Source organism: Lynx canadensis, chromosome A3 (genome assembly GCF_007474595.2).
Source record: "Lynx canadensis isolate LIC74 chromosome A3, mLynCan4.pri.v2, whole genome shotgun sequence".
Lineage (NCBI taxonomy): Eukaryota > Metazoa > Chordata > Mammalia > Carnivora > Felidae > Lynx > Lynx canadensis.
This window is the reverse complement of record NC_044305.1, coordinates 21,285,681-21,299,926: the sequence shown is the minus strand read 5'-3', so window position 1 is coordinate 21,299,926 and position 14,246 is coordinate 21,285,681. Positions and strand designations below refer to the sequence as shown.

The window sequence follows — 14,246 nt, the reverse complement described above, 5'->3', positions numbered from 1 at the left end:
AATGATTTACTTGTTTCTCATTTCTTTTGCAGTAGCAAGAAAATTCCATGAGTTTATCTGTCTTGTTCACGGCTGTATCCTGGTTACTTAGCAGTGTCTGACATATGGCAGGCACTCTTCACTGAATGAATGAATAAAAGGACATTTAGACGGGATGTGAACGTTCGTGAATGAATGAATGAATGAACAGTGGAAACGGCATCAGGTACAGGGCAGACGGCTGTCTCTGTTCCAGTCGCCTGCCTTGCTGTGACAAACTTTCTTACATGGCTTTGGCTTTCTCGGCTGACAAAATGAGGCCAGCGACATTCCCACCTACTTTGGAGGCTACTCGTACTGAAATAAATACTAGAGATAGGGTCTTCGGATAAAAGGGACTCAAGTATATAACTCACTATGTTTTTTTCGTTTGGAGACGGACTATCTAGTTGAGAGGTTCTTTTTCTTGTAGTCCAAAACTTCGCCATTTTAATGGTTACTAATACCTGCCATAGACACCCAACAGGACCAAAAGAAAGGAGAGAAACTCAAACCACCTCATACAATTAAAAGGTTAAAAGAAAGTTTCTAGACCTCTACTATGGTAGTCACTAGCTACATGTGGCTATTTAAATTAAAAGAAAGAATTCAGTACCTCCGTTACACCAGCCACATGTTGCCTAGTGGCTACTGTAATAGAACATATACAAACTGTTTCCATCATCACAGAAAGTTCCACTGGACAGTAATATTCTAGCTGATCTGTGGACTGAGTAATTCCTGCTATTCCTATTCCCCACTAGCACAGATACCACTAACTCCAAGTATTGTCAGAAGCAGTTTGGTATATTGAAAAGAACAAAACTGTCATAAATCCTGACTTTACTCCTTATTTCCTGCGTGACCCTGGCTAAGTAGGATCTCACTGAGCCTTAGTTCTTCTTTTCTATAAAATAAAAATGATGTTTACATTTAGTCTACAGGGTTTATGTCTGTTGCACAGAGCAGGAACTCAATATACGGTAGAGATTATTAGAAGTATATAAAAAAAGTGGGGCGCCTGGATGGCTCAGTTGGTTAAGCGGCTGACTTGGGCCTAGGTCATGATCTCACAGTTTGTGGGTTCGAGCCCCGCATGGGGCTCTGTGCTGACAGCTCAGAGCCCGGAGCCTGCTGCAGATTCTGTGTCTCCCCCTCTCTCTGCCCCTCCCCTGCTCACGCTATGTCTCTCAAAAATAAACATTAAAAAAAAAAAAAAAAAAAAGGGCAGTGGACCGCTCTCGTAACACGTGGGACTGGACCGACAACTATTCAAATTATGTTTTCCATTACATAACCACACATGGACAAAAAACAAGGATACTAGTCCTTCCCTCAAATCAGCATTAAAAAGGGTTCTGAATGTACCTAATGCTGCCAGCAGGGCATGCAGGACGCTGACAAAGGAAGTAGCTCTCTTATCATAAAACTGGTCCAAAGTGGCCAAGACATCCTGAACCACATCTGCCACCAAAGGGAGCAGGCTAGCATCTGAGTTCCACAGCATGACTTCCAAGACCTTTGGGGTATGGGGGTGCAGAGACAGATGACGCAGATTTAATGAGATTCCATTCACCAAATAGTCCGAATTTTGATTGATCAGGTGCCGCAGAGAGTCGTAGCCACAAGCACGGCAAATGTCCATCATGGCACTGGTAGCTGCCTGACTAATGAGCAGGGTTTGGTCTCCAGCCTTCTCCAGCACTGGATAGAGGGCTGACATCAAGAGCAAACGAAAGTCTTTTCCTAGGGCACACGCGAAGCGCCCAATCCCTTCCAACTGGATGCATATTTGCCAGATGTTGCCGTTCATGGAGCAAATAGTGGCACTTGGCTTTGAGAAGGCTGGAAAAGATGGAACTTGGCAGGTGTGTGCACCAGATGTGATGGCCCGGAGGCCTGACTGCTTCACTGTTAGCTCCTCTCCCGCTTCTTCAGATTCGATACAAGTGATCAAATACCAGTTTTCTTGGCTTGTGTATTCTTCAAGTATAGATGTCACGATCTCTCTCAGTTCGTCTGGGCTTGTTTTAATATGTTTTTCATGAAGATTCTCCACCTCCAGCCCAGCAGCCCCTGCAACCAGTTCATTCAGGATCATGGCAGCTTGCTTCCGGTAAACCACAGATTCGTGGTACAGCTCCATAAAGTGATCTGCGAGCAAATAGAGGTCCCCGTAAAAGCCGAGGAGCCGACACACCTGCTGCAAGAGCAGGAAGAGCCTCTCGTCGGTGAAGAAGCGGAAGTACCTCTTCTGCATCTGACTCCATGGCTGCGCAGCCGCGGTCTCCGGAGAAGCACTCAGCTGATCGGAATTCCAGCGCCGCGCTTCAACGATTTTGATGTCAGTCACATCTAATTCTAGAACCTGGACAAGCGCTTTGGAAAGGCGCTGAAGATGGGCCGCGGAGTTGAGGACGAAGTTCACTTTGGGGCCCAAGAGTTTCAGATAACCGAGTAACACAGAGAGCGTCGAGAATTTGCCCTGATCGTCCTGGGAGTTCATTAGGCGGGGAAGAGATGTGGCAAGGGAGTGCAGGTTCTCTGACAGGATGTCGGCGAAGGCTCTGTTGCCTACCACTACTTTCTGGTCCGCAAAATGTCTCAGAACTCTATTGCACTGGGCTTGGACTTCAGGACTCTCGTCATTCACTAGACCCACCAAAGCCTTCAGAAGGGGTCCAGCCGATCCGACCAGTGATTGGCTGCACTTCAGAAGAAGGGCTTCGACGAGTTCTATCAGTGCCAGCCTCACCTTCCAGTGTGGGTGAACTGAAACACACTCGATTATCTTTTTAATAAGGAGAGTCAATTTGTCACTGGTATTTTTTACCCACTTGGCTTCCCTGTGGACCACCAGCTCTGCTACTCTGTGCTCCACTGCAGGCTTCGGTTGAACCTGTGGGATTCTTTCGAGCTGTTCATCAGCCATAATGAAACTCACTGTCTCGTAAAAGATCTTTAGAGAAGACGCGACAATGCCGTGCCCCTGTTTGAAGTCTCCTGTGATGACCCTGGTCAGTGCCATTGAGATTCCAGGTAAAAAACAGGCAAACAAGTCCCCCAGCTGCTTTTGCTCCAGCTCATCCAAGGACCTCGGATGGTCTTGACAATCGCACTGAAAGAGTAAAACCTGTAAACATTTTAAGGCAGCAATTTTAATCTGCTTTGATTTCTCCCGTTCTGCTAGGTCCAACAGTAAAGATACAGCAAATCCTAAACGAGGCAGAATGGAGGGCTCGTAAAAAGCCAGAATGATGTCCCCATAAGCCGAGTGCATTAATGTGCTGAGGCCCCGGATCACCGCCAATTTCAACTCCTCGGACACAGCTGCGGGTTTTTGGGAGCTGGGCGAATACAGACAAGCAGAGAGTTCCGAAAAGAGCTCCCGGAGAAGTTCTTGTTCCTTCACACATGTTGAAGAGAGGACAAACGTGAGGCACTCCACCACGCTCTGGACCAAGCGCTCTCTTTTGGGAGCCGGGGTCTTCAGGGTGAATCGCAAAGGGAAGAGGACATATTGCTGGAGCTCCTGAAGGGCAGAGTCACTCACGGCTCGCAACTGTGCCTGCAGACGCTCCACGTTCTCCACCGTCTGTGTCTTTGTGAGCTGAACACAGACCGGACGTAAAACACCAAAGGCCTCCTCAGGAGTGTCAAAAACTGCCATTGCGCAGCGGCCTTCTCACTGAGGACGCATCCTGCAGGCTGGAGGAAGAAAACCCTCAGTAAAGTTCAAGCTCAAAGCAAATACAAAGAGAACCTGCATTCGGTCAATCAACAGACATTTCGTGGGGGCCTATGTGCCAGGCACTGCACAAGGCATGAGGGGGGCGAGGGAACTGAAGAGAGACGGCCGCTCTTCTTAGGGGGCCCCGGTCCAGTGAGGGAAGCAGACGGACAGCTACTACGCGGTCAGAGAGTTAGGACAGGCCCGTGCTCACGATCCTGACTGTGGAAGCCCTGAACATCCAAACCCTGGGGAAGCCAGGGTGGGTTTCACAGGAGGAAGATGCTTGAGCCAGACCTGAGGGAGGAATAAATAAGACTGTGGGCTGTTCTAAGGAGTTTGGATCTTAACCTGTGGTAGTAATGGAGAGCCACGGAAGGTTTTATCTTTTTTTAAGTTGAGGTAGGACACTTACAGAGTAAAATGCACTAGTCTTAACGTACAGCTCAGTGGATTTTTGTGTATGTAGAGATCTATGTAACCACTATCCAAAACAAGATAGAGAATATTTCCAACACCCTAGAAGGCTCCCTCAAGGCCTTTTACAGTCGATTCCTATTTCCCCTGCCCAGTGGTAACCTCTATTCTGACTCCTATCCCCGCGGATTAATTTTGTCTGTTCTTGTCATGGAGAGGTTTTAAGCCGAAGTTGATATGATCAACTTTATGCACTGAGAAGATGCCCCGGCAGCCAGTGATATAGGAGAAGAGTCAGAGCTGGGTGAGACCAAGGGCAGAACAAAACGGAAGGCAGTAGCCAAAGAAATGGGAAAACCAGGAGCACACGCTATTACAGAAATCACGGGTGAAGAGAGCCCAACAGGATGGAAAGATGGAGGGCAGGCAGGCAGGCAGTGAAAGGAGATAGGTCTATAGGTGGCTGAAGGAAGTGAACAACTTAATACCAGAAAATCTCTTTTCTCTGTGAGAAGAAATTCAAAGTCATGGGCTGGCAGTGAACAAGAAGTGAGGTAAACAGAGGGCTTGAGAAGAGAAATAAAAGTCTCAAATATTCCCTCTGGGGAAGCAGAGCATGCTGGGAAGACATAAAAGTGTGGCCCAAGGGTAATGAGGACTGAGCTGAAGCTGGAGACCATAAATGTGTACAACTGTAAAATGTTGGCACTGGAAGGAGGCTTAGAGATTGTCTAGTTTGGTGGGGTCTGTCAGTCTGTCTCTCACAATCTCTCCCTCTCTTTTGGCTCAACTTGCTGGGGGCTTCTGGAGACATGATGCCTCTCCCTGTCCCCAATCCAATCAACCCTCCTGAGCCCCACTGACTACAAAGCTAGCAGGCAATTGGAGCCTGGTGAGTGTGTGAGCAAGACCTACTCAGCCCAGAGAGAGCAAGCCAGGGCCAGATTTTCCTCCTGGGTCAGGAGAGGGCTCAGGGCAACAATCAGGCTCTAAAACCCTAGAAAGAGTCTGGTCCACAGAGTTCCATGGTCTTCTGCAAGAAAGGGCAAAGCTGGTCTCTGTGAGGCTCACTGAGGGAGATATCTCCTGGTTGCTGTGACCCCCCGAGAAGCTAAGGAAGGGAGGAAGCTCAAATCTTCCCTATCTCAGGTCACTGATGCCAGAAGGCTCAGCCTGGGACTGCTGACACCCCACTGGCACCGGCCCACATGCTGATGACCCAGAGGCTGCTGGGCCATCCCCTCTGGTACTGTAGTTGGAACAGAAGGAAAGGAAGATAACCACTTAATGGGACCCAGGAGTCAAGAGGCAGGAAAAGCTGGCACAGCACTCTTTGAGGTGGTAAGTCTTAGATTAACAGAAGGGGTTCTGTTAATTTGAAAAATAATAAAAGCAATAAAAAGCTGGATCACAAGGTGAATGACATCCCTTAGAATTTTTAGTACATGACTTGCCACACCAAAAAAGCTCAGATGGTGGAATTTTTTAAAAAAAGAAGATGGTTAATGACTGATATTCCATCAGTGGCCTGGAAGATGAAGTAGAGCTACTCTAAAACTCAGAGCAGAAGGACAAAGAGATGGAACTCGTGAGACTGGGAGAACGGACCTGGGAGAACCAGCGTGTAAATAGCTGGGAATTCTGGAAGGAGAGAAAGGACCAGATGGAGTTGCTGAAACAAATAAATAATGGAAGCATTTTCCTGAGTTGCAGAAAGATTTATCTGGAGAGTGAAAAGACAGAAGGATACACACCTAGTAACACTCTGGTAAAATTCCTGTACACTAAAAGACAGAAAAACCATGTATGCTTTCAGGAAGAGACAACAAACAACTCAGAAGACTTGCTTTGGCTTTCTCATTTGCAACAAGGGACACTAGAAGACAACGGAATAGTATCTGCTGACTGCAAATTAAGGACTGTGGCCCCCAAACCCTATATACCGCCGAGAGTCACCTGTCACACTGCAAGAACAAAAGCAAGGATTCAGAGAGGGCATTACCCGTATACCCTCCCAAGGAAGATCCAGTCCTTGAGAAAGGGCTCCATCAAACAACAGGAAACAGAGACCTAAAATGGGAAGATGAATGAAAAAGGAAACACCGTTTGTTGGTAACTTTTTTTTAGTGTGGAAAACTTTCTTCAAATACAATGTTTAAGTGGAAGCCCAGCATACAAGGTAGATAAAATCAGAGGGTCTGGCTGAAGCTGGAGTAAAGGTGATGGGCTGGGGCTCTGCATCTCTCTTACTCGTCTCAGGAGTTTCAAGAAAATAACCCGGGGCCCGCAGAATTATGTTCTCAGATTATGTGACACAAACTGCAATAGAGCTAACGAAGTGGGAACGCGCAATATATCCCAAACTAAACTTCTCTGCCCACACTTCTGTGCTTCCTTTGTGATCTATAGCCCTCACCTTGAGCTAGAAACCTTAGTCTTTCTGCCACCTCCCTCTTAATTCCACCATTCTCTTCAATTTCATCTATTCTACCCCTTCAATATCTTTCCAGTCTGTTGGTGACAATAACCATCTATTTAATGCTGGACTGACTGTTTCCTCGATGACCCCTGGCCTCATGTGCTTGCCCTTCCTGGATCCACATTTCACCCTGACATGTAAGTAATCTTTCCACAACAAAAATCCGATCACTCTTCTCTGCTTAAAATTCTTCAACTGCTCTCCCTAGCCTGCCTAATCACCATGGCACACGTGGCCCTTCGCCATCAGGCTCCCACCTATCTTAGCAACCTCATCTCTCAGGGCTTCACCCCTTCCACGTGAAACTGCAGCCATGTAAAATGACAAAACTTGCTATTCCCGAACAGGTGGCGCTATTTCACATTCTCCTCCTCGTTCCTACTTCACGGTCACTGCTGTGCATACCGCCACTATGGTGTTTAGTACGCTGTATTATCTTGTATGCATACATCTGTCTTCACAACTTTATTTTTTAAAAATATTTATTTATTTTTTTTTTTTAATTTTTTTTTTCAACGTTTATTTATTTTTGGGACAGAGAGAGACAGAGCATGAACGGGGGAGGGTCAGAGAGAGAGGGAGACAGAATCGGAAACAGGCTCCAGGCTCCGAGCCATCAGCCCAGAGCCTGATGCGGGGCTCGAACTCCTGGACCGCGAGATCGTGACCTGGCTGAAGTCGGACGCTTAACCGACTGCGCCACCCAGGCGCCCCTAAAAATATTTATTTTTGAGAGACAGACAGAGCAGAAGCAGGGGAGGGGCTGAGAGAGGGAGACACAGAATCTGAAGCAGGCTCCAGGCTTGGAGCTGTCAGCACAGAGCCTGATGTGGGGCTTGAACCCACAGACCACAAGATCATGACCTAAGCCGAAGTCAGATGCTTAATCAACTGCGCCACCCAGGTGCCCCTGTCATTGCAACTTTACACTGGGCAATCATATATCTCAAACCTAGAAGGGCATCTGGCACATGACAAGCACTCAAAAACATTGTGCCCGTTCTGCTTTGAAGTTGGATGTGGTAGGGTATGGCAGGCCAAACTTCTGCTGACAACTAGAAAAAACCAGATAAACTACAAAAATACTTTTTAAAGCGTAACTAGTCATGGATACAACAAGGACTAGATGGATGAATACTCTAGCGAGGGATGAATGTTCAGTGAGCCAATAGTCAATAGCTGTTTCTTTTGTTTTTTATTTTTTACCCTTGCTGCATTTGTTGACCCTGAACATGAGCTCAGGATTACAGTGTGGCCCAGGCCGAGGGCTGTCACTGAAGAAAGAGAAACCACAATGCATTTAATGTGGTTTATGTGAGGTTGAGGGGGCAAAACTGCAGTTTTCAGAGATCTCAAAATACGTGGCTTCTGAGAGAAGGCTGCTACTGGGGGACAACTGGCTAAGAAATGTCCAAACACATGGAAGAGATCAACCCACAGGTTCAAGAAGCTCAATAAATCCAGGTTGGCAGTACAAAGAAAAACACAGACAGACATATCATAGTCAAACTGCCGTAAACCAAAAATAAAGAGGAAAATCTTAAAACTAAGGGAGCAGTAAGACGGACACACACTTTTTTCTTTTTTAATTTTTTAAAATGTTTTATTTAGTTTTGAGAGAGAGAGAGAGAGACAGAGTGTGAGCGAGGGAGGGGCAGAGAGAGAGGGAGACACAGAATCAGAAGCAGGCTCCAGGCTCTGAGCTGTTAGCACAGAGCCGGATGTGGGGCTCGAACTCACAAACTGCGAGAACATGACCTGAGCTGAAGTAGGACGCTTAACCGACTGAACCACCCGGACACCCTGATAGATACTTAACAGAAATGATGAAATCCAGAAGACAGTAGAATGACATCTTTAAAGTGCCGAGAGAAAATAACTACCAATCTTGCATTTTATACCCTATGAAACCATCTTTCAAAACTGAAGGTAAAATAAAGCTGTGTTTAGATAAAAACCAAGTAAAAACATGGCTATCAGGTCTGCACTAACGGAAAAAAATGAAGGGAGAAAATGAATCTAGAGAGAAGCATGGGTATGTAGGAGGCAATTAAGAACAATGGAACACACCAATATAAAATAATACTAACTGTACAAAACAATATTTATGTTTTTTGCAGTTTAAGTATATATATATATATATATATATATATATATATATATAAACCAAAATGCACGACAATAATGCACAAAAGCTACAAAGGAGGGGACGTAAAAAGAGTTATGTGCATTAAGAGTCTAGAGTATCAGGAGGTGATAAAATAATTTATATCAGACTGTAACATATCAAGAATGCATGTTGAAATCTGTAGGGTAAAGCACCAAAAGAACTGTAAAAGAATACATACTTAATATGTTCAGACAGTGGTAAAAGTGGAATAAATACTTTTGATTTACCCCCCCCCAAAGGTAAAAAATGAAAAAAGAGAAGCAAAACCAGTGGGTCAAACACAAAACAATAAGAGGGTAGACAGAAGCCTAACTGAAACAATGATTATATTAAATCCGACTTTCTCAACAGTAGCACCATTGACATTTTGGGTTTGATAATTATTTGTGAGTCGAAAGCTGTCCTATGCGTTGTAAGACATTTACTAGTATCTTTGGCCTCTGTCCCCCAGATGTTAGTAGCATCACTCCAGATGTGACAGCAAAAAATGTCCTCAGAAACTGCCAAATGTCCCATGGAGGGTAAAAATGGCCCTTGGATGAGAACCACCAGTTTAGAGTCATCATAATACCAATCAAAATGCCAACAGGACTTTTGTAGAAAGCAACAATAATGCTCTAAAAATGATGGCACAGACAATCTTGAAGAGGAGAAGTTACACTGGCAAGTTGTGGTTTCTTACGCTATTTGATTTTAAGGTTTACTGTAAAGCTATAATAATTAAAGTCAGTGTGTTATTAGCATAAAGAATGACAAACAGACTAACAGAACAGAATAGCCCCCTCGTGTACAACAGATCTGCATACTCGACAAGGGCAATGCTGAAATGACCCGGTGGAAAGAACAGTCTTTTTAATGGAAGGTGCTGTGTCATTTGCCTATCCATATGAAAAAATATATATGTCTTGATTCCATCAGACACTGGATTCAAATGTGAAATGTAAAGAAACTGTAAGAAAACAGAGAAGAGCATCTTTGTGATCTTGGGGTAGGCAAAGATGTCTTAAACAGGATACAGAAAAGGGCTAACCATAAAAAAAAAATTGATAGACTGGATTACATTAAACAACTTCTGTTCATCAAAAGACATCATTAAGAGAACGAAAAGACCGGGGCGCCTGGGTGGCTCAGTTGGTTGAGCGTCAGACTTCGGGTCAGGTCATGTTCTCACGGTTTGTGGTTTTGAGCCCTGCGTCAGGGTCTGGGCTGACAGCTTGGAGCCTGGAGCCTGCTTCAGATTCTGTGTCTCTCTCTCTGCCCCTCCTCTGCTCACACTGTGTGTGTGTGTGTGTGTGTGTGTGTGTGTGTGTGTGTGTGTGTGTCTCAAGAATAAATAAACATTAAAAAAAAAAAGAGAGAGAGAAAGTGAAAAGACAACCCATAGAGTGAGGAGATATTTGCTATATATCTGACAAAACATTCATGTTGATAATATAAGATTTTTCATAAGTCATTAATAAAAAGACAACCCAGAAGAAACATGGAAAAGGACTTGAATAGACGTATCAAAAAAGAGGATGTCCAAATGGCTAATCAACATATGAAAAGACACTCAACATCATTAGTCAGGAAAATACAATTTAAAACGTCACTGAAATATTACATACCTACCAGAAGGGCTAAGGTGAAAAAAAAAAAAAAAAAAAAAAGAAAAGAAAAGAAAAAGAGAAAGGAAAAGGAAAAGAAAAAGAAAACACTAGGTGTTGGCGAGGAGATGAAGCAACTAGAACTCTCATTCGGTACTGGTAGGAGCACAACTACTTTGCAAAACTCTTTGGCAGCATCATTCTATAGGTGAACATGCGTATGCTCTATGATCTAGTATTTCACTCTTTGCTAAACACTCAACAGAAATGCGTACACAAACATACCAAAAGATGCATTCTGGATTATACTATCCACAATTGCCCCTGAACAGAAAGCGCTCAAATGCCCTTCTCTAGTAGAATGGGTAGATTTCGGTATATTCTGTTAACTCTACAGATAAAGATTTATCACAATTGGAGATCTTCAAAAGAATGGGTTATAGACCCAGAAAGAGATAAACCAGCTTTCTGTAAGGAAGAGAGTATACCAAATTGCTACTTTGACACGACTATAAATGGCAATCATATACCTTTATGGGAGGGCCGTGAAATCACACTTGTGTGACAATATGTCAATATGTCAATTACAGAAAGAATTGTTTAGAGACTTAGAGACTCAGGAGTTCCAGATTCTTTTCCTATAAAATGCAACCCTGATTATTTAAAGTGGCACTGCAAGGTTTGTTGTTGCTGTAACTGATGGCACCAGGGGCATTCTGGCCCAAAGTGATACTGGGATGAGGCCTTTGGATTCTCTGGCTGAGTAGAGAATACCACCCAGAGTTCAACTGTGGCAGACTGGGACTGAAAAAACCTAAGCCTGAATAACCAATTCTCGATTGCTGATGGCCAACTCTACCTTCCTAGCTCAGTGTGCCCAGACTGTGGTTGTGGAAAGCAGTCACTAAAGAGGCAAGGGAAGAGATCTGCAATTGTAGTGCATGGGTGAACCTGTTCCCCACCACGGCCTCTCCTGGTTCTCTCCTCTCTCTCCGCCTTGTCATGGGGATGGGTCAGGGACCATCCCTGGGCCATGGCATACAGGTGAAGACAAATGGGAGCGATCTGTACAGGACAAAGTGCTATGCCTTACAGACACTTCAAGGATAAGATGGGAGATCACAGAGTACTTACTGTATCATACAATCAAGAAGTGAAAAAGGGAGAAAGAAGGAAGTACAAAAGAAATTTGGGGGAAAAAAATGAACACCAACAGTGAAGTGTTCACGGAGGGAGGAGGATTTGTGTTGGAATTCGGTGACTACACGTTTGGGGCTATGCATGAAGGCTGCTTGAGGTAAAATGCCTGTTACAAACAAAGGCCAGGAGGAAGAAGAGTGAAAGCATCTAGTAAATGCAAAGACAAGATAGAGATGCCATCAGAGCAGGTGAGCCACACACCATTCAGGACTGACATTCTGATCACCTGGGCCTTTGCACTTGCTGTCTGCCGTATATCCTCCCGATTTGCTCTCTCATCTCTTTTAGGGCTTTGCTCAAACGTGAATCCTGAGTGACGCCTTCTCTGATCACTCCTATTGGAAACTGCAACCCATCCTCACTCCTCCCCACCCCGGCACTCCCTATCTCCTTTCCCTGACTGTAGTTTTCTTCAATAGCACTTAGCACCATCCGTCAAACAAGATTATCTACTATTTATTTGTTTACTGTTTCTCTCCTCTCACTAGAATATAGGCTCTAGAAGAGTGATAACTTGACAGGTTTGCTTATTGCTTCTGGCACAGAGCAGGTATTCGATAAATGCCTGCCGAGTCAACAGCCATGTTCTAAGGTCTGGTTCTCTCATTGGTAGAGCTTTGATATCAGCTATGCCTCAAGTGGATGCTGGGTTAAAACTGCCATATTCTTCTTCTCTTGGGGTAATTCCTACAGGTAGACGACATCATCCTTTATGGGAGGATCTTGCTAGGTTCATTCTTAAGAGGCAATCATAGCTCTAGATTTTGGCTAGGCCACTTATAGGCTGTTTCTAGGACAGGGCCACAATAAGAACACAAATCTGACTATCTGGATTCTCGTCCTGGCTCTACTCTTGGCTGTGTGACTTCCATGAATTTCAGTTTTTTCAACCTAACATACACTTGGTAGATAAGATGATCTCCAGAAGTTCTAACTTTGAATAACAAGTATATGGATAGAAAGACTGGGTTTAGATTCCAGAGACAGGAGTTCAGACCTGAGAATTGCCAATACGAGTTCTTGGACAGAAGGAAGAGAATTAATATTTGTTGAACAAAACTCACCAAACGCCCGGCATGTTCTAGGTATTTTATGTGCATAAAAGTTCCTCATCCACAAGCTGACTATAACACAAGGCTCAGAGAGGTTAAGTGATGCCACGGGCACACAGCAAGCAATGTCAGACGTGGAATTCACCTCAAGCCTGTGTGACTCCAAAGGCTGCACGCACACTTTCTACTACACCAGAGGTTCCCCCAGTCTGCTTATCGGAATCAAGGGGGAGCGATGTAAGTACAGATTCCCAGGCCCCACACCAGAGCTACTGAATCAGAATCTATATTGGGGTGGAGGAGATGGCAGGTATGCTTCTGAAACTATTTTAAAAGTTTTCAAGGTCAGTCTGATGACCAGCCAGGCATGGGAATCCCGCATTGTATACATTCTACACAAACTCTATCTTCTGAAGACTAAGAACCAGGTGATGAAGGGGTACGTGCTCAGTATCCATCTGGCAGTAGTGTGCAAAGTACACTGGGGGACCACTGCTATGGGTTAAAATGACTGGTTTATTCATGCGTCTCTCCAACTGAATAGTACACTTTTTTAGTTACTTGTGATTTTCCTAGCATCTGATACAGTGTCTGCCAAGCAGGTCCCACTCACTGTTTGTTTAATAAATGAGTAAAAGAGGGGTGCCTGGTGGCTCAGTCGGTTAAGCATCCAAATCTTGATTGGCTCAGGTCATGATCTCCCAGTTCATGGGGTCAGGCCCTGCGTCAGGGTCTGTGCTTACAGCGTGGAGCCTGCTTGGGATTCTCTGTCTCCCCTCTCTCTGCCCTTCCCCGGCTCATGTGCACTCTCTCGCTCTCTCTCTCTCTCTAAAAATAAATAAACATTTTTTAAAAATGAGTAAAAGAAGCTGGATAAACACGAAACCTCCAGCATACCGTGATATTTTGTAGCTTCCTACTTCTTTCTACCCAGAAATGTTTCCTTAGCATATACTATGTGCCACTCACTGTGCTAAGTTCTTGACAAGGAAAGGGAGATACAAAGTTAACTGGAGGGTCTAGCCCTGCAAGGGAGGAGTATACAATAGAACCCTAAGGCATATACAAAATAGAAGGTGGAGGAGGGGAATCAAGGAGACCTCCCATAAATCCTTCTAGAAATTACTTTAGGCTCATTTTGTTTACAGCTGTCCTCTACAGAATACTTGTGAAACAGTGCCTTGTATTACACTAACACTATGCGCCTATACCTTCTACTAGACAAGAAGTTCTTTGGTAGGCAGTATATTCTAGAAAAGTGGCTCTTAACTTAGAAAAGGGTGTACATCAAGAATATATGCTCTTTTCTTTCATCATTGGGGTAGTGTCAGAGGAGGCCTAGTGGATAGTTATGATTTTCTCTACAGTCCTGTGATAATGAGGCCACCCCTAGTGCAGTGCACTGGTTACCAAGTGGGGAGTGGAACTCTTACTTCTACTGGACAGTAGTGAGGAGCTCTTCCCCTTGGGTGTCAAAGAAGGTCAAGTGAGGAATCTGGACTTCTACTGGCACTTGGCAGTAAGTGGGGTAGGGGTACCCCTTTCTTCTCCAGAGTGGTGTCAGAAAAAGCCAGCTAAAACAGAAGACTTAAAT

General features: G+C 44.6%; 1 protein-coding gene across 2 annotated transcripts in view; it reads right to left on the bottom strand.

Annotated features, from left to right (window-relative positions):
* TTI1 (TELO2 interacting protein 1) overlaps window positions 1-14,246 on the bottom strand; it is an 83,527-nt gene that overhangs the window by 63,140 nt on the left and 6,141 nt on the right. For both annotated transcript variants that reach the window (XM_030309625.1, XM_030309626.1), the window contains exon 2: window positions 1,387-3,726. In XM_030309625.1, the coding sequence (XP_030165485.1) occupies window positions 1,387-3,688 (2,302 nt within the window). In that variant the 5' untranslated portion in view covers window positions 3,689-3,726. The remainder of the gene's footprint in view (window positions 1-1,386; window positions 3,727-14,246) is intronic.